The sequence below is a fragment of the Schistocerca nitens genome, chromosome 10, assembly GCF_023898315.1.
Source record: "Schistocerca nitens isolate TAMUIC-IGC-003100 chromosome 10, iqSchNite1.1, whole genome shotgun sequence".
In the NCBI taxonomy this organism is placed as follows: domain Eukaryota; kingdom Metazoa; phylum Arthropoda; class Insecta; order Orthoptera; family Acrididae; genus Schistocerca; species Schistocerca nitens.
Genome location: NC_064623.1, coordinates 111,306,527 through 111,325,364, shown reverse-complemented (window position 1 = coordinate 111,325,364; position 18,838 = coordinate 111,306,527). Strand labels below are relative to the sequence as shown.

The 18,838-nt window shown below is 44.2% G+C and overlaps 1 protein-coding gene across 1 annotated transcript in view; it reads left to right on the top strand.

Annotated features, from left to right (window-relative positions):
- The first annotated feature begins 5,859 nt into the window (after window positions 1–5,859).
- The window catches only part of LOC126210474 (luciferin sulfotransferase-like), a 73,750-nt gene continuing 60,771 nt past the window's right edge, over window positions 5,860–18,838 (top strand). Inside the window, exons 1-2 of the mRNA XM_049939709.1 lie at window positions 5,860–5,876; window positions 16,005–16,225. Coding sequence (XP_049795666.1) covers window positions 16,024–16,225 — 202 coding nt within the window. The 5' untranslated portion in view covers window positions 5,860–5,876; window positions 16,005–16,023. The remainder of the gene's footprint in view (window positions 5,877–16,004; window positions 16,226–18,838) is intronic.

Here is an 18,838-nt window from a genome sequence, read left to right as displayed (position 1 = left end):
ATCTGGTGAGCAAGATGTATGAGACAGGTGAAATACCCTTAGACTTCAAGAAGAATATAATAATTCCGATCCCAGGGAAAGCAGGTGCTGACAGATGTGAAAATTACCAAACAATCAGTTTAATAAGCCACGGATGCAAAATACTAACGCGAATTCTTTACAGACGAATGGAAGAACTGGTAGAAGCCGACCTCGGGGAAGATCAGTTTGGATTACGTAGAAATGTTGGAACACGTGAGGCAATACGGACCCTATGACTATTTACAATTTGTACAGAAACCAGGTGGCAGTTATAAGAGTCGAGGGACATGAAAGGAAAGCAGTCGTTGGGAAGGGAGTGAGACAGGGTTGTAGCCTCTCCCCGATGTTGTTCAACCTGTATATTGAGCAAGCAGTAAAAGAAAGAGAAATTCGGAGTAGGTATTAAAATACATGGAGAAGAAATAAAAACTTTGAGGTTCACCGATGACATTGTAATTCTGTCAGAGACAGCAAAGGACATGGAAGAGCAGTTGAATGGAATGGACAGTGTCTTGAAAGGAGGGTATAAGATGAATATCAATAACAGCAAAACGAGGATAATGGAATGTAGTCGGGTGATGCTGAGGGAATTAGATTAGGAAATGAGACACTTAAAATAGTAAAGGAGTTTTGCTATTTGGGGAGCAAAATAACTGATGATGGTCGAAGTAGAGAGGATATTAAATGTAGACTGGCAATGGCAAGGAAAGCGTTTCTGAAGAAGAGAAATTTGTTAACATCGAGTATAGATTTAAGTGTCAGGAAGTCGTTTCTGAAAGTATTTGTATGGAGCGTAGCCATGTATGGAAGTGAAACATGGACGATAACTAGTTTGGACATGAAACGGATAGAAGCTTTCGAAATGTGATGGTACAGAAGAATGCTGAAGATTAGACGGGTAGATCATATAACTAATGAGGAGGTATTGAATAGGATTCGGGAGAAGAGAAGTTTGTGGCACAACTTGACTAGAAGAAGGGATCGGTTGGTAGGACATGTTCTGAGGCATCAAGGGATCACCAATTTAATATTGGAGGGCAGCGTGGAGGGTAAAAATCGTAGAGGGAGACCAAGAGATGAATACACTAAGCAGATTCAGAAGGATGTAGGCTGCAGTAGGTACTGGGAGATGAAGAAGCTTGCACAGGATAGAGTAGCATGGAGAGCTGCATCAAACCAGTCTCAGGACTGAAGATCACAACAACAACAAACCAAGTGGATGGTGAAGCCATGACACGTCAACAAAATGCCACGTTGGAAACGCCATGCCGCCCTTCTGTACGTCATCAGAATCTCACGCTGTCCTTCTGCCCACTTAACGTCTTGTGACATATTGCATCATTTTACAAATATTCAGTATCAATTTCTACGTAAGTGTTACTGTCTGATCACACGATTTGTTTTTCATTTTCCTTTTTTTGCGGATGTTTATGAAAGACTTCATTCATTTGACCACCTTGGGTGAACCGCGACAGTGCCTGGCAATAGCGATGTACGCACTACATCCAGACATGTTCAGAAAGGTGCTGGACTATCGTTTGGATGTTTGTCATGCGTCCGATGGGGGGAACATTTGTGAAAAGTAAATGAAAAATTAACTCCTAGTTTGTAAATATTCTACCAAGGTTTCATCATATAATGGAGAAGCTGAGTCGCAGATAGACACGAGAAGATAGACACGAGAAGACTGTCAGAAAGTGAGCTTTCGGCCAACGGGGCCTTCCTCGGAAACAGCAACATACACACACACACACACACACACACACATGACCACAGTCTCTGGCTGCTGAGGCCAGTGTCAGAGTTGTCTATTTCCAACGAAGGCCTTGTTGGCCGAAAGCTCACTTTCTGTGTCTTCTTGTGCCTATCTGCGACTCAGCTTATCCGCTATATGGTGAGTAGCAACTATCCTTTTACAGTCCATTCTGGATTTTCCATTGTTTGATTGTACCAACGTTTCATGCCCATACAGGTAAAAGATATACTTCGTGAAATTGAGTGATACTTTTTAAAAGAAAAATTTTGTAAACCTATGCAGAAGATAAAATGTCCCCAATTTTCTATCATGTGGAAGATGTTCTACAGTGAAATCAGACGAATCTTTTTGAAACACCATCTGTACTATTGAACGGCTAATCTGGCTCATGCATCCTGTATGGTTCAAGGTGCACAAACGCGCTTGCGGGTTGCCTATCTAATGCTTACCGAGAGCAAAAAAAATTTGATTTTCCGTTCTTTGTATGATTACTGACCGATTTTAAATATTTAAAGTTGTGTCACAAGCTACTGTTTAAGAGATGTAATCTTATTTTACGGGGTTTATCACAGTGAGACAAGTATTACAGTTAGAATCTGTGCAAATGTCTTGAGGCAATCCAGTTTATAGTGCGCAGATACCAAGACGAGGCAATCACTCTGTATTTCAGAGTGAGAGCACTTAGTGAGTTGTAACAAACTTTACAGATAATTTTAAGCCTTTACGAAACGTTTCTTTCGCTCACGCCCGCAACCAAATGACAAAAGGAAAAAAAGTTTACCGCTTACTACATTTTCGATGGTCATGGAGTAAAGCTGCAGCATCAGACATGAAATTTCGATTTATTTTTCACACACTTTGGAACGCACTTGGAGACAATGTCTGCGTATAGCACTGATTGTATCTGCAAAATTATATCATGGCGCGACACTTAGACCAAGGACGAATATAGACCAAGAACCAAGAGTTCGGAATGAAAAAGGTGTGTGACAGGGATGGGAGCCTTTCGGGGCAACTGTTCAACCTACGCTCTGAAGAAGCAATGGCGCAAACAAAACATTGACTGAAGATTTGGATTAAAACTCAGTGTAAAAGGATACCAACGGTAATATCCGCTGATACGAGTTGCTATCCTCAGAGAAAGTGGCGAAGAGTTAAAGGATATGTGTAATGAGTACAGGATATGGATTGAGACAAAACCAATGAAAGAGGAAGTAAAGAGAAGCAGCAAAAAAATATCGAAAAGCTTAACGTGAAATCTGGTGATTATGAAGTAGGCGAAGTTAAGAAATTCTGCTACCTTGGAAGAAAAATAAATCATGTTGGACGAAGCTAGGAGGATATAAAAAGCAGGATTAGCACAGGGAAAGAGGAAATTCCTGTCTGAAAGACGTCAAACATAGGCCTTAATTTGAGGAAGGAAATTCTAAGACCGTACCTTTTGAGGACATGTAATAGTCGATCATGGACTTTGAGAAAACCGGAACAGCAGGGAATCTAACCGTTTGACATATGGCGCTACAGAAGAATGTTGAAAATTAGGTGCATTGGTACCGTAAGGAATGAGGAGGTTCCCCGCAGAATCGGTGAAGAGAGGAACCTATGGAAAGCACTGATAGAAGGTACAGGATGATAGGAAATGCGCGAAGAAAACAGGGAAAAACTTAATGTAGGTTAATTCTTACAAAGAAGAAGACAGCAACCAGCCACTATTAACACTGCTATTTATTTAGGTAAATAGCGCCGTAACCGGTTTCTAACTGCCAAGTTCCTCATCAGACGGCTGTTCACGTGATTTGCAAGATACACTTGACATCATCATCAGTTTTCGATTTTTATTCTTCCACTGTGACGAAATATTTTTGGTGTGCTGGTGCCCTACGGTAGAAAACAGTGTTAGAAGCACCCTATGTGAAAATAACTAACCTCCAAACGATGAAATACAGAGTAAATAAATGTGTGGGGTTAAGTGGTTATGGTACTTACGTCGAAAATTCCTCGCGATTTTGTTGCGAAGTTGCAGGATTGTATTTTTCGATTATTCCAAAATATATCCAGCACTTATATAATTTGTACATCACCATATTGTGCAATGCACCACACACACACACACACACACACACACACACACACACATACACACACACACACACACACACACACCAAAAAGAATTTGCCACATGTGAAGTTATCACAAAGATTGCAGATTTACAAATACAACACTGTCAGAGACGTTCTCTCTCAGAGACGTCACACTATACAGATTGCTTTGATTTCGCTGTATGACTGTTTTTAAAGAATAACATAACATAATGAAAATTGAAACACAAAGATAAACCTTACATTTTGACCATATAATATTACAGATGAAGTTGACAGATGTAGTAACCAGCTTGTGTGAATGCTACTTATACGGTATTATGTAAATACTGTGCTATATACAAGGAGCAACATAGAGATGAGATAAAATGAATAATATGACAGTAACAATTATATTAACATCAAGTAACGTAGCAGTACAGTTTTTTTCCCTTCCAAGGAATCAAGGTAGCATTACAAGTATTTATATTACAAATAATACCATATTCAGTGAGCATTAATTACAAATAAATTGGGGAAATGTGATGGCCAGTTGAATGAATGTTACTTATATGGTATTGTGTAAATACAGAGCAATAAACAGGTGACAACGTATACAGGAGATACATGAATAATACAACAGTAGTAATTATATTAATGTAGTATTGCACACCACTTTTATTTTTAAATCAGTTTTACAGTTGCAGTAATGTGTGACTGAGCAGGCAGCCATATTATGATGTAATACTTTATTTGGATTATTGATTGCATGTTGTTGTTAAAAGGAGTAGTGTTTATTTATGTTTTAAACGTGATAATAAGTGAGTGATGTTTTGTAGAAAGGTTGCATTGGCTATCTCTGTCTGTTCATTGAGAATATGATGTGGTGGTTTGTTTTTATGTGTATATATTTCTATTTCTTCAAGCAGATTCATGAGGCTACCTTTCTCAACGTGATGCAATATTTGGATGTGGTCTTCAATGTTTTTTACTCCATGTTTACTGAGAGTTGTGTGCATTGCAAATACAGATTTTGAAGGATTGTTCAGACGTATGACATCTAAATGTTCTTGGAATCGAATCTCAAAGTTTCTCCCAGTCTGTCCAATATAGAAGGAAGGGCATTAGGAAAAAACTTCAATGGTACTAGAAGCTGTAGGAGGAAGAATCTGTAGGGGGAGACAGAGGTTGGAATACATCTAGCTGTTCTGAGAGGAAGAGGTTGGCACAGGAGAGAAATTCGTGGCGGGCCGCATCAAACCAAAGGATTAATAACGTCATAAACAGTGAGATGCTTGAAAAACTAGCTTTTGCCTACTACGAAGTGCAAATTTCTCAGACTAATGTCCATGCAGTGTTTGGTAAAGAGAGCACTTGGCGACTTGCAACAAAATTTGAACGTAGTTTTGAATCTTTTCTAAACCCTCTCGCGCTCAGTCATAACGTGAAATAATTAGTATATTAACTCATATGTCAAGTAATCATAAATCTGAAGTTGTTTTACACATGGTAGTTCGATCATTTATGGAATCGTGGGTTTACTGGCGTGTTCTAAAAAAAGAGATCTTTTTAGACGTCAGTAAAAAATAATAAAGAAATGCACGGTAGTTACAGAGGAATTAGCTAAATTTTGTGCTGCACACATGAAGATAAAAGTCTGAGAACTCAAAATAGACGTGGACGCTCCGCCCTGTCTCTTCATTCAAACAGAAAAATTCCTCTGCTACTCAAGTTTCATGGTAGCACCGAGTCTCGTGTTAGGTCGGACCTGTAAGTTTCCACTGCTTCCCGCGGAACAATGGCTCTTGTTGGGATGATGTGGGGGCGGGCAGACGCCGTCTTTACGCAACCCGTGTTTCCGAGTGGTCCTGGCGTGTTTACCATGATCCTGAAGCTCACGCGCCTGTTAAGATAAGGGGTCAGCAACTACACGGCACGGGGTCGCTTTATACTCGTATATATAGCTGCTGCTTTCTCGTGTAGGACTTACCTGGTACCGCCGAGCCGTCGCTTTGATACGGTGAGTGGAGAAAAGCACTAGCCAGCTACGCTGTTGGTAAACAAGGTAGTGGATCTCTCTGCAGGCGGCACTGAGATCAAACACACATTGACCGGAAAAATAGTGACACCAAAGAATAGCTAATGTGGGCTAATGAAATTTCTGGAATATATTTCTCTGGGTAACAGAATTAAGTGATTAACATTGCAAGACCACACATAAATGTAAGCGCGAGATAAGCCGCTGCAAATGTGATATGGTGGTACATTAATAACCAGTGTAATCGTGAGAATGTTGAATGAAAGCTTGCAAACGTCCATCCATCGTGTTGTGCAGGTTCCGGATGTCAGGTTATGGGATGGATTTCCGCGCCTATTGCACATGGTCGGTCAATAGAGGGACAGTTAATCCTGTTTGCGGATGATTCTGGAGTTGTCGTCTGATGATATCCCATAAGCGCTCGATTGGAGACCGAACTGGTGGTTAAGCTGGCCAACGTAACATGTCCACACTCTGTAGAGCATATTGTGATACAACAGCGGTAAGTGGGTGGGCGTTATCCTGTTGGAAAACACCCCCTGGAATAAAATGAAGGCTTTCACGACCGAGTGATATAACTGCTAGTAAACCTTTCGAGATGTGAGGTCGTGCTCCAAGAAACTCTTCTGTTCCTGACGTCTCGTCCAGAACTGCGCTGGACATCTTCAGAGGCGCTCCTCCGCTGAGTCCTCCAGACTGACTGGTCGGACGTCCGAGAGCGACATATATACTGTAGGAAAGGGGGCGTGGTCGAAATAACACGTTATGAGAAGAGATAATCCTTGTCAAAGATAAAACTTAAGTATCGATTGTAGTCTTGTCAAATACACTCCTGGAAATGGAAAAAAGAACACATTGACACCGGTGTGTCAGACCCACCATACTTGCTCCGGACACTGCGAGAGGGCTGTACAAGCAATGATCACACGCACGGCACAGCGGACACACCAGGAACCGCGGTGTTGGCCGTCGAATGGCGCTAGCTGCGCAGCATTTGTGCACCGCCGCCGTCAGTGTCAGCCAGTTTGCCGTGGCATACGGAGCTCCATCGCAGTCTTTAACACTGGTAGCATGCCACGACAGCGTGGACGTGAACCGTACGTGCAGTTGACGGACTTTGAGCGAGGGCATATAGTGGGCATGCGGGAGGCCGGGTGGACGTACCGCCGAATTGCTCAACACGTGGGGCGTGAGGTCTCCACAGTACATCGATGTTGTCGCCAGTGGTCGGCGGAAGGTGCACGTGCCCGTCGACCTGGGACCGGACCGCAGCGACGCACGGATGCACGCCAAGACCGTAGGATCCTACGCAGTGCCGTAGCGGACCGCACCGCCACTTCCCAGCAAATTAGGGACACTGTTGCTCCTGGGGTAGGGACACTGTTGCTCCTGGGCTACGGTCCCGCACACCGTTAGGCCGTCTTCCGCTCACGCCCCAACATCGTGCAGCCCGCCTCCAGTGGTGTCGCGACAGGCGTGAATGGAGGGACGAATGGAGACGTGTCGTCTTCAGCGATGAGAGTCGCTTCTGCCTTGGTACCAATGATGGTCGTATGCGTGTTTGACGCCGTGCAGGTGAGCGCCACAATCAGGACTGCATACGACCGAGGCACACAGGGCCAACACCCGGCATCATGGTGTGGGGAGCGATTTCCTACACTGGCCGTACACCACTGGTGATCGTCGAGGGGACACTGAATAGTGCACGGTACATCCAAACCGTCATCGAACCCATCGTTCTACCATTCCTAGACCGGCAAGGGAACTTGCTGTTCCAACAGGACAATGCACGTCCGCATGTATCCCGTGCCACCCAACGTGCTCTAGAAGGTGTAAGTCAATTACCCTGGCCAGCAAGATCTCCGGATCTGTCCCCCATTGAGCATGTTTGGGACTGGATGAAGCGTCGTCTCACGCGGTCTGCACGTCCAGCACGAACGCTGGTCCAACTGAGACGTCAGGTGGAAATGGCATGGCAAGCCGTTCCACAGGACTACATCCAGCATCTCTACGATCGTCTCCATGGGAGAATAGCAGCCTGCATTGCTGCGAAAGGTGGATATACACTGTACTAGTGCCGACATTGTGCATGCTCTGTTGCCTGTGTCTATGTGCCTGTGGTTCTGTCGGTGTGATCATGTGATGTATCTGACCCCAGGAATGTGTCAATAAAGTTTCCCCTTCCTGGGACAATGAATTCACGGTGTTCTTATTTCAATTTCCAGGAGTGTATAAAATTGTCTGGCTAAGTTTCATTGCCTCCTCTTTTATTTTAAAATCATCGTGATAGCTATATATTTCAGTGGCTTCTCTACATAGTCGTGGATAATAATTTGACGTTGTAGATAAAAATTCTGTTTCTGAAAACTTCACTTCGTGGTTTCGTGACAGAAGAGCATGCTTCTGCTACAGCTGATTTCTCTATTTTTCCTGGTCGGCAAAGACTTTTCTGCTCTTTTAGCCGTGTATTTACGCTCCTCTTGGTAGTTCCAATACAAACTTTACCACATGCACACGGATTCTGTATACACCACATGTCGACACAGGAGGGCGTTTATCCTTCACAGATCGGAGTAATTGGCTTATTGTCTTTGTTAGTCTAAAGACCGGTCTGATGTCATGTTTCTGTAAAATCTTACCGACCTGATCCGTTACTTTTTTTAATAAAAGGGAGAGAAACTGTATTTTTCCGGCGTTGTGGTTGATCCTTGTCCTTCGGTTTTCTGTTCCTTGGTCGCAAAATTCTCTTTACCTCTTTCCCTGAGCAGCCACTTTTCTGATTAGCCATTGAAGCTGGCCTTCTAGAAAAATGGCTACGCTTTAAGGAGCACATCAGCGACCCAGGGTCAAAATCGGCCGAAGGTGCGCATTTGCGGGAAACGGGTCACCGTATCACCGGTATCCAGAAGAAGATGTGTGTTACACGTGAAAAGTAAGGGCAACACCATTAATGATTTGGAAGAGGATGAGATCTTCAGAGCTCTGAAGATATCTCCTCGCTCCTCAATGCCCAGACCTATCTGAGACACATGGGTCTTTTAGAAAATTTTGATTACTAAAACAGATAACCTTATCCCTATAGCTTACTTGTTAGTAGGTTCTGTCCAATATATTTTTATGCCTACTCTGGTCCTTACGCATTCAGAACCACCACATTTATTATTCTTATGGTTTTAACTAACTGCCCATTTTTTATATTGCCCACCTAGTATCGTATTAGACTTTGTTAAAAAATAGACACAAAGAATTGTTTGTCGAATGTTCAGCACCTCCCAGGCCTCACACCTCGTACACGTCATACGGCCTCGGGCGATTCTCGCGCCACTGCGTGAGCGCTTTCCGGGTTTCTTTTTAAAGTTGTAAAGCCCTTTTGGAAACACGGTGTATTTCTAACATCTATTGGGTCTTTCCGTCCTAAATTCCAAAAAATTTTAAAATATCAATACACTGAAGTGACAAAAGTCACGGGATACCTATCCATATCGTCTCGTACCTCCTATTGCCCGGCATAGTGCAGCAACTCGAATTTGCATGGTCTCGACAAGTCCTTGGGCGTCCTCTGCAGAAATGTTGTGTTCCTCTATAGCCGAACAATTGTGGTCCAGTGACAGCGTACACTGTCATCCATAAAAATTCCATCGTTGCTCGGAACATGAAGTCAATGAATGGCTGCAAATGGCCTACTCCAGTCAATGGTCGGTTCAGTTGTACCAGAGGAGCCAGTCCACCCCACACCGGTATGAAACCATTGCCGGCTCGCACAGTGCTTTGTTGACGATTTGGGCCCATGGCTTCCTGGGGTCTGCGCCACACTCGAACGCTGCCATCAGGCGTTACCAACTGCAGGCGATGTCCTGCTGTTAGCAAAGGCACTAGCGTCGGTCGTCCACTCCAATAGCTCATTAACGCCAAATTTAGGCGCGTTGTCCTAACAGGTAAGTCCCACGTTGATTTCTGCGGTTATTTCACGCAGTGTTGCTTGTCTGTTAGCAATGACAACTCTACGCAAACGCCACTGCTATCGGAAATCAAGTGAAGGCCCTTGACCAGTGCGTTATATAGGGCGAGAGGTAATGCCTGAAATCTGGTATTCTTGGTCCACTCTTGATGCTGTAGATCTCGGAATATTGTATTCCCTAACTATTTGCGAAATGGAATGCCCCATACGTCTAGATCCAAGTACCATTCCGCTTTCGAAGTCTGTTAATTGCCGTCGTGCGCCCATAATCACGTGGGAAACAATTTCACACGAATCACCTGAGTACAAATAACAGCTCCGGCAATTCACTGCTCTTATATACCCCGTGTACGCGATATTACCGCCACCTGTATATGTGCATACTGCTATCCCATGATTTTTCTCATCTCGGTGCTGTAAAATAGGATCTTGAAGCTTTTGTCTATATCGCAAAAACATTAAAATCTAAATGAGTTATATTTCATCGACATTTAAAATTAAGCCATGACAATGTAGCATACGATGTAAGTGTGTTAAACTGATCTGAGAATAATGGGACAATGAACACACTGAAGAAAAGAAAGAAACAAAAGAAAAACGTGGGGCACTCATAATTCATGGTTGGATGTCAATGTAACTTTGTAGACGTACATATCTTGTAAATGATTACAGTAACAACTCTCTCTGACAGGTACAGTGCCCACCCTAGTCCACGCCTGGCAGGGTATATAAGAGCCGTGAATACAGTCATATGCTGATGGATCACAGTCAACGACATGGAGATGCCGCGCACTCGTGTGAGGCAGCGTTATCAGCAAAACCGAGTTTGAAGCGAATCTCATTAGTGATTTGGCAGGCTCGTTGAATTGGACAATATCCAGACTTGTGGGGCATGTGGATGTGACAAGTGCCCGATCTCGGTCTGCATGGGAAGGCGAGGGTAGACATAACTTGTCGTGAACATTCGGGTTGACTGCGTCTCACCACCACAAGCGACGATCGGTGTACTGTACTCCAACGGCATCGCAGCCCTGTCACATCTGCCACTCCCATCCGAGAACAAATAGTGTCATGTCATGTGTCATGCTGCACCATGGCTCGAAGTCAAACGGTAGCCGTCTTGGGGAAATACCGTCCCTGTGTCGGTTGCTGTTAATACTACAATACAAACGGCTACGTATGCAGTCGTGCCGTGGCTGGGGAGCATGGACTGCTAATAAAGGGAAGCGCATTATGTTCAACGATGGAGTTTGGTTGAGCACAGATGACCACCGTCAGCAAGTAAGGCAGCGACCTCGGGAGAGATTGTAATTTTCCAGTCTTTGGTTTGGAGAGGCACAGCACTGTTACTGCTGCCGTCATGATGTGGGGAACCATTCGGAATCACCTGGGGTAACGTCCTGTTGTGACTGAAAGAACCCCGACGGTGCAACGGTACTTCACGGATATCCTTCGGCTTCATATACACGAAAAAAAAAAAAAAGCCGTACCACCAAGTAACTACCATATGGGGCTGGAAACGGTAGATGTGATGCACATGTACAGACAAACAAGTAACTGCAATTTCGAAAAGTTGGATGATACATTCAACAGCAAGAACTTCACAAACTGAACTAGCCTTGGTCCACCTGTGGCCCTTAGGCAAGTAGTTATTCGGCTTGACACTGATTGTCGGAGTTCTTGGATGTTCTTCAAAGGGATGTCGTGCGAAATTCTGTCCAAATTTTGTCCAAATTCTGTCCAAACTTTCTCAGTTGAGCAGAGATCCGACGATTTTGTTGACCAATGTAAGGTCTGGCAAGCACGGAGAAAAGTAGTAGAGACTCTCGCCGTGTGCGCGTGGGCGTTATCTTGCTGAAACTTGACTTGCTATGAAGAGCAACGAAACGACGTACTGCTGTGCTGTGAGGGTAGCGCGTATGACAACCGAAGGGGTCGTGCTACGAAGATAAATGGCACCCCAGATCATCACTCTTGGCTGTCAGGCCACACAGCGGGCGACAGTCGGGTTGGTACCTCATCACTGTCTGGTCTCTAGACACTTCTTCACTGGTCTTCAGGTCTCAATTTGAAGTGGAACTCTTCACAGAAGACAGTTCTACTCCATTCAGTGTGAGTTAAATCCGAAAACCGTCACGCTCCAGACAACTGTGGGATGCCAACCTGACTGTTGCCTGCCATATGGCCGATGACCGTGCAGCGTGCAGGCTGAACACAGGAGGAACGTAGATACAGGAACCATCGGTTTAACAGGTATAAATTGTTGTAGCTGCGTTGGCAAGGTACCAGAGCTCCAGGCGCTAATAAAAAGCACTGATGCTCAAATCGGTATACGCTCTGAAAGCTGGCTAAAGCCAGGGATAAGGACGTCCCTGCACATGTATCACTGTTCAATCAGAAACTTCTTCAGCGATCTAAAATGTGGAAATTACTTCATCTTTATCTGCATGGATTATCTACGCCCCTTTTTCTTTCCGTTCATGGCAAACCATCCTGGGCCAACATTTCAGCAAAATAATGCACAGCCGCATAAGTTAAAACTTCTTGTGCTTGTCTTCGTGCCTGAAATACCCTACCTTGGGCAGAAAAGTAGCCGAACTTCTCTCCAATCGACAACTGAGAACGTTTGAAGCATTATAGGCAGGGTCCTTCAACCATCTCGGGATTTTGACTATCTAACTCGTGAGTTGGGGAGTATTTATCACGATATCCCTCATGAAACATCCTACAACTCTATCAATCAATTGCAAACCAAATAACTGCTTGCATAATGGCCAGTACGTAATGGTCTGTACATGTACATCACACCAACGCATTTCCGTCTCATTAGGATAATTACTTCGTGGTGCATCGTTTTCTTCTCTTTTAGTGTGTATTATCCGTCATGCAACAGATTCGCGCCATTTTTCAACAGGGCAACGTTCGTCCACACATGGTTTGTGTCCATATGAAGTGCGTGGATGATACTGAGGTACTCCCAAGGCCAGAAAAATTCCCAGATGTGCACTGGGTAGAACATGTGTGGGATCAGCTTGGATGTCAACACCACACCAGTGACAGCGACCAGTTACAGCAGTTGTGGGCCAGTTTGCCTCCAGAGAAGGTACACCATGTGATCAAAAGTATCGGGACACCCCGAGAAACATACGTTTTTCATATTAGGTGCATTGTTCTGCCACCTAATGCTAGGTACTCCATATTAGCGACCTCAGTAGTCATTACACATCGTAAGAGAGCAGAATGGGGCGCACCGCGTAATTCATGGACTTCGAACGTGGTCAGGTGATTGGGTTCAAATGGTTCAAATGGCTCTGAGCACTATGGGACTCAACTGCTGAGGTCATTAGTCCCCTAGAACTTAGAACTAGTTAAACCTAACTAACCTAAGGACATCACAAACATCCATGCCCGAGGCAGGATTCGAACCTGCGACCGTAGCGGTCTTGCGGTTCCAGACTGCAGCGCCTTTAACCGCCCGGCCACTTCGGCCGGCCAGGTGATTGGGTGTCAATTGTGTCATACGTCTGTAGACGAGATTTCCACACTCCTAAACATCCCTAGGTCCACTGTTTCCGATGTGATAGTGAAGTGGAAACGTGAAGGGACACGTACAGCACAAAAGCGTACAGGCCGACCTCGTCTGTTGACTGACAGAGGCCGCCGACACGTTGAAGAGGATCGTAATGTGTGATAGGCAGACATCTATCCAGACCATCACACAGGAATTCCAAACCGCGTCAGGATCCACTGCAAGTACTATGACAGTTAGGCGGAAGGTGAGAAATCTTGGATTTCATGGTCGAGCGGCTGCTCATAATCCACACATCACGCCAGTAAATGCCAAACGAAGCCTCGCTTGGTGTAAGGAGTGTAAACAGTGGTCGATTGAACAGCGAAAAAACGTTGTGTGGAGTGACGAATCACCGTACATAATGCGGCGATCGGCTGGCAGGGAGTGGATATGGCGAATGGCCGGTGAACGTCCTCTGCCAGAGTTTGTAGTGCCAACAGTAAAATTCGGAGGCGGTGGTGTTATGGTGTGGTCGTATTTTTCATGGAGGGGGCTTACACCCAGGCCTACATTGATGTTTTCAGCACCTTCTTGCTTTCCACTGTTGAAGAGCAAATCCGGGATGGCGATTGCATTTTTCAACACGATCGAGCACCTGTTTATAATGCACGGCCTGTGGCGGAGTGGTTACACGACAATAACATCCCTGTAATGGACTGGTCTGCACAGAGTCCTGACTTGAATGCTACAGAACACCTTTGGAATGCTTTGGAACGCCGGCTTCGTGCCAGGCCTCACCGACCGACATTGATACTTCTCCTCGGTGCAGCACTCCGTGAAGAATGGGCTGCCATTCCCCAAGGAACCTTCCAGCACCTGACTGAACGTATACCTGCGATAGTGTAAGCTGTCATCAAGGCTGATGGTGGGCCAACACCACATTGAATTCCAGCATTGCCGATGGGGGGCACCACGAACTTGTAAATCCTCTTCAGCCATTTTGATCTAATAGTGTATAGTGACTTTATGACACCCATCCGAAACGAATAAGTGCATGCGTCCAGGCCAGAGGAATTACTTTGTCAGCTGATAGTGGGCTCATACTGACATCTTCTTCGTCAATTTGAGTCGATTTTTTATTCACTGAAATAACATCACATACCCTATCAACATGTCAATTTTCATGTCGTTTCCTCTCCTCTTCTGTTTTCTTCATTTTTTACGTCATCCGGTGGGTTTTTTCTTCTAGGAACATCGTTACCACATTACTTCGTTCCGTAAAAATCTAGTGTAAAGACATTGGCAGTAAAAACTGAAAAAATTCGTACATACGTGAGTACTTACTAACACGTCTGTTTCCACCAGGGGCAGCGTGCTGTACGACCGTATTGAGATTCACCGTACGAGGAATGACAGCAACGATCGTAAATTTCTGATCTGTTTATAGCAGCTACTGTGTAGCTATCTTCAATACCGTTATATCCAAGTCATGATGACTCATCACGACTGAAGATAGCTACACAGTAGTCGAAATAGGTCTCCAATAAAGAGATTAAAAATTTACGACCTATGCCTCCTATCTTGAACTTACAGACAGCCAACAAATACGTAATGCAAAGAGAGGGAAAGAATTTCAGGGCACCTCCTCCACACACCGTATTGAGGCTGCTGTTACTGAAAAGCGGTCGCAGCAGATGGGACTTCAGATCGCATCCATCACAGCTGCGAGAACTATAGGGAAAGTAATGTCCGATAGGTGGCGAAATGGAAACGACAGTGAAAATCGGATGAAGCTTTCCACAGATGTGTTTGGCAGTGTCTGTAGTACGCCAGTTGATCGCTTCATGTCGCTGTTTTTAATTCTGGGCACACAGTGAACAAGTGAAGATGCCTGGAACAGTAATGTCTCCCGCCATGTATGGAGACCAGCTGTGACGTTTCGCCTGATTTCACGCAACCCCACACAACGTAACTGTCACGCATTTCCTTCTTCATGACGATTCTCGACCGTACACTGCAGGGGTAGTGAGGACGCTACTGTAATGCTTTCGATGGAAAGTGTTTGATCACCTACCATACAGCCCGGACTTGGCTGCCAATGACTTTCATCTCTGCTCACATGAACAGCTGGCTATGAAGACAAGATTTTGGCACAGAGAATGAACTGTAGACCAGCAGAGTTGGCGGGAAGTTACGCCGCTGTCTTCCATGACGAGGGTATCAGAAAGTTGGTAGACCGCTACGACATATGTATAAGAAGAAGCGCCGACTATATAGAGAAGTAGATGAAGGTGTAACAAACTGTTCGAAAGAAAACATTTTTTATTTTCACTGTGGTTTCCAGTTCGCGACCGATTTGACGTGTTCTTCCCTCAAACGACCAAGAACTATAATACAAACACGGAACGTCTCTATCTGACCTCTGCATTTTGATAGAAAACTGTTAGATTGCCGCTTCCCAAATCTACTCTAAGTTTCTAGTGATTGGGCTATTAACGTTTCTTTAAACTCTAGAATATCCCAATTGTAGAATCTGCAACACTCATTGCTGCACGTACTTCTGATATCATTGTAATCTGAGACAAACTTAGCGTGTAAGTTCCATGATTTAATCACACATTTTTGTCTTGACTTTCCACAGATCTACCCGCAACGCAGCCATGGCACCGACCGCAGAGTTCCTGTCTTCGCCGCGCGTGAAGAGCTTCAACCAGAATATGAATAACGTCTACGATAAAGGCCTGGTGAAAATCACTCCTTCCAACTGTACACTGCCCGTGGAGTTCATGGAAGACGTGCAGGCGATCCTGGATTTCGAGGTTAAACCAGACGACGTGTGGCTGGTCACGTTCCCGAAGTGCGGTGAGCGGCCATGTCGTGCTAACATTTCCTGTCGTGCGTCTGGAGTCTAGGAGACATCCAGGCAGACTACTTCTCACACCCGAGTAAAACTGTGTGCCGGACCGAGACTCGAACTCGGGACCTTTCCCTTTCGCAGGCGAGTGCTCTACGAGCTGAACTTCTCGAGTTCAGGTAGCTCAAATGGCACACCACTGCGAAAGGCAAAGTTCTCGGGTTCGAGTCTCGGTCCTGCACACAGTTTTAATCGACCAGGAGGTTTCAGATCAGTGCAGAATGAATACGCATTTATACAGGGAGGTCCATTGATCGTGACCGGGCCAAATATCTCACGAAATAAGCGTCAAACGGAAAAACTACAAAGAACGAAACGCGTCTACCTTGAAGGGGGAAACCAGATGGCGCTACGGTTGGCCCGCTAGATGGCGCTCCCATAGGTCAAACGGATATCAACGGCGGTTCTTTTTTTTTTTTTAAATAGGAACCCACATTTTTATTACATATTCGTATATTACGGAAAGAAACATGAATGTTTTAGTTGGACCGCTTTTTTTGCTTTGTGATAGATGGCGTTGTAATAGTCACAGACATATGGCTCACAATTTTAGACGAACAGCTGGTAACAGGAAGGTTTTTTAAATTAAAATACAGAACGTAGGTACCTTTGAACATTTTATTTCGGTTGTTCCAATGTGATACATGTACCTTTGTGAACTTATCATTTCTAAGTACGCATGCTGTTACATCGTGATTACCTGTAAATACCAAATTAATGCAATAAATGCTCAAAATGATGTCCGTCAACCTCAATGCACTTGGTAATACGTGTAACGACATTCCTCTCAACAGTGAGTAGTTCGCCTTCCGTAATGTTCGCACATGCATAGACAATGGGCTGACGCATGTTGTCAGCCGTTGTCGGTGGATCCCACAGAAAGAAATCCGGGGACGTCAGATCCGGTGAACGTGCGTGCCATGGTATGGTGCTTCGACGACCAATCCACCTCTCATGAAATATGCTATTCAATACCGCTTCAACCGCACGCGAGCTATGTGCCGGACATTCATCATGTTGGAAGTACATCGCGATTCTGTCATGCAGTGAAACGTCTTGTAGTAACATCGGTAGAACATTACGTAGGAAATCATCATACATTGCACCATTTAGATTGCCATCGATAAAATGGGGGCCAATTATCCTTCCTCCCACAATGCCACACCATACATTAACTCGCCAAGGTCGCAGCCATCGTGGATTTTCCGTTGCCGTTACCGCTGTTGGTAAATGACGCTTCGTCGCTAAATAGAACGCGTGCAAAAAATCTGTCATCGTCCAGTAATTTCTCCTGTGCCCAGTGGCAGAACTGTACACGACGTTCAAAGTCGTCGCCATGCAATTCCTGGTGCATAGAAATATTGTTCGGGTGCAATCGATGTTGATGTAGCATTCTCAACACCGACATTTTTGAGATTCCCGATTCTCGCGCAGTTTGTCAGCTACAGATGTGTGGATTAGCCCCGACAGCAGCTAAAACAACTACTTGGGCATCATCATTTGTTACATGTCGTTGTTGTCGTTTCACATGTGGCTCAACACTTCCTGTTTCCTTAAATAACGTAACTATCCGTCGAACGGTTGTAACGTGCGCGCGTGGGGCACACGATACTCATTAAAGCCTGTACTATGGTAAGTTGACGGGCTTCACCTTATGAGAAAGGATTTTTGTATAGAAATTGACCGCGTGTCCCTAAAAGGAGGCAAATCAGACTTACACCCACTCAGTAATAACAATGATACGTCAAGCAAGTCCGAAGTGCAACTACACGTTAGGACGGACAAGAAACAACACAGAAGATGCTACCAACTTGTTAATAAAACGGTCGCCAGCCTAATTAGGCATTAACTGAGTTTCTTCCCTGTATAAGTCGATGTACGTTCATACAAAACAACATGTAGTAACACTGCATAATATGGTAAATTTTAGAACCAGAAAATCTATTGAACTGATAATTTCACTTTCAGTACTAATATGGGTAAACCATAAATACATAACATTACACTATAATGTTTACTACAAAACTTCGTACTGTCTATTGATCTGATTAAAATCGGGCATAGGTTACCCTAGAAATAGCACTTTCGAAACACACACAATGTCAATTTTGATAAAGGTAAAACACTGATAAATTTTGGTTTTTATATTGGCTTTAACTTTGCTGGTCAAATCAGTTTAGAACACTTCAGAATTCAAATGAATAAAAAAGAGGGGGGGGGGGACCCTGAAACTGTTATGATCACTGTAATACAACAATTAATTACTGAAATCATTATGCCGTCAAGATTTCCAATATATGATTTACTACTCTTTTTGTCTTATTTCCTGCTCATTTAAATACCATTATATCTGTCTCGAAATAATTAAGCTTCATTACTAAATCAATATCAAAATTATCTTCCAACTTTGTCAGACCTTCGTTATTCGTCTATTAGTTCATTAACAAAAAAAGTTCTTTAAATATCATTCTAACATAGCTAGGTCTGTAGGTAATTATTATTAACATAAACTTTAATTCTTCATTTCGGGACACTCGGATTGCACATTTGGAAAGGACCCT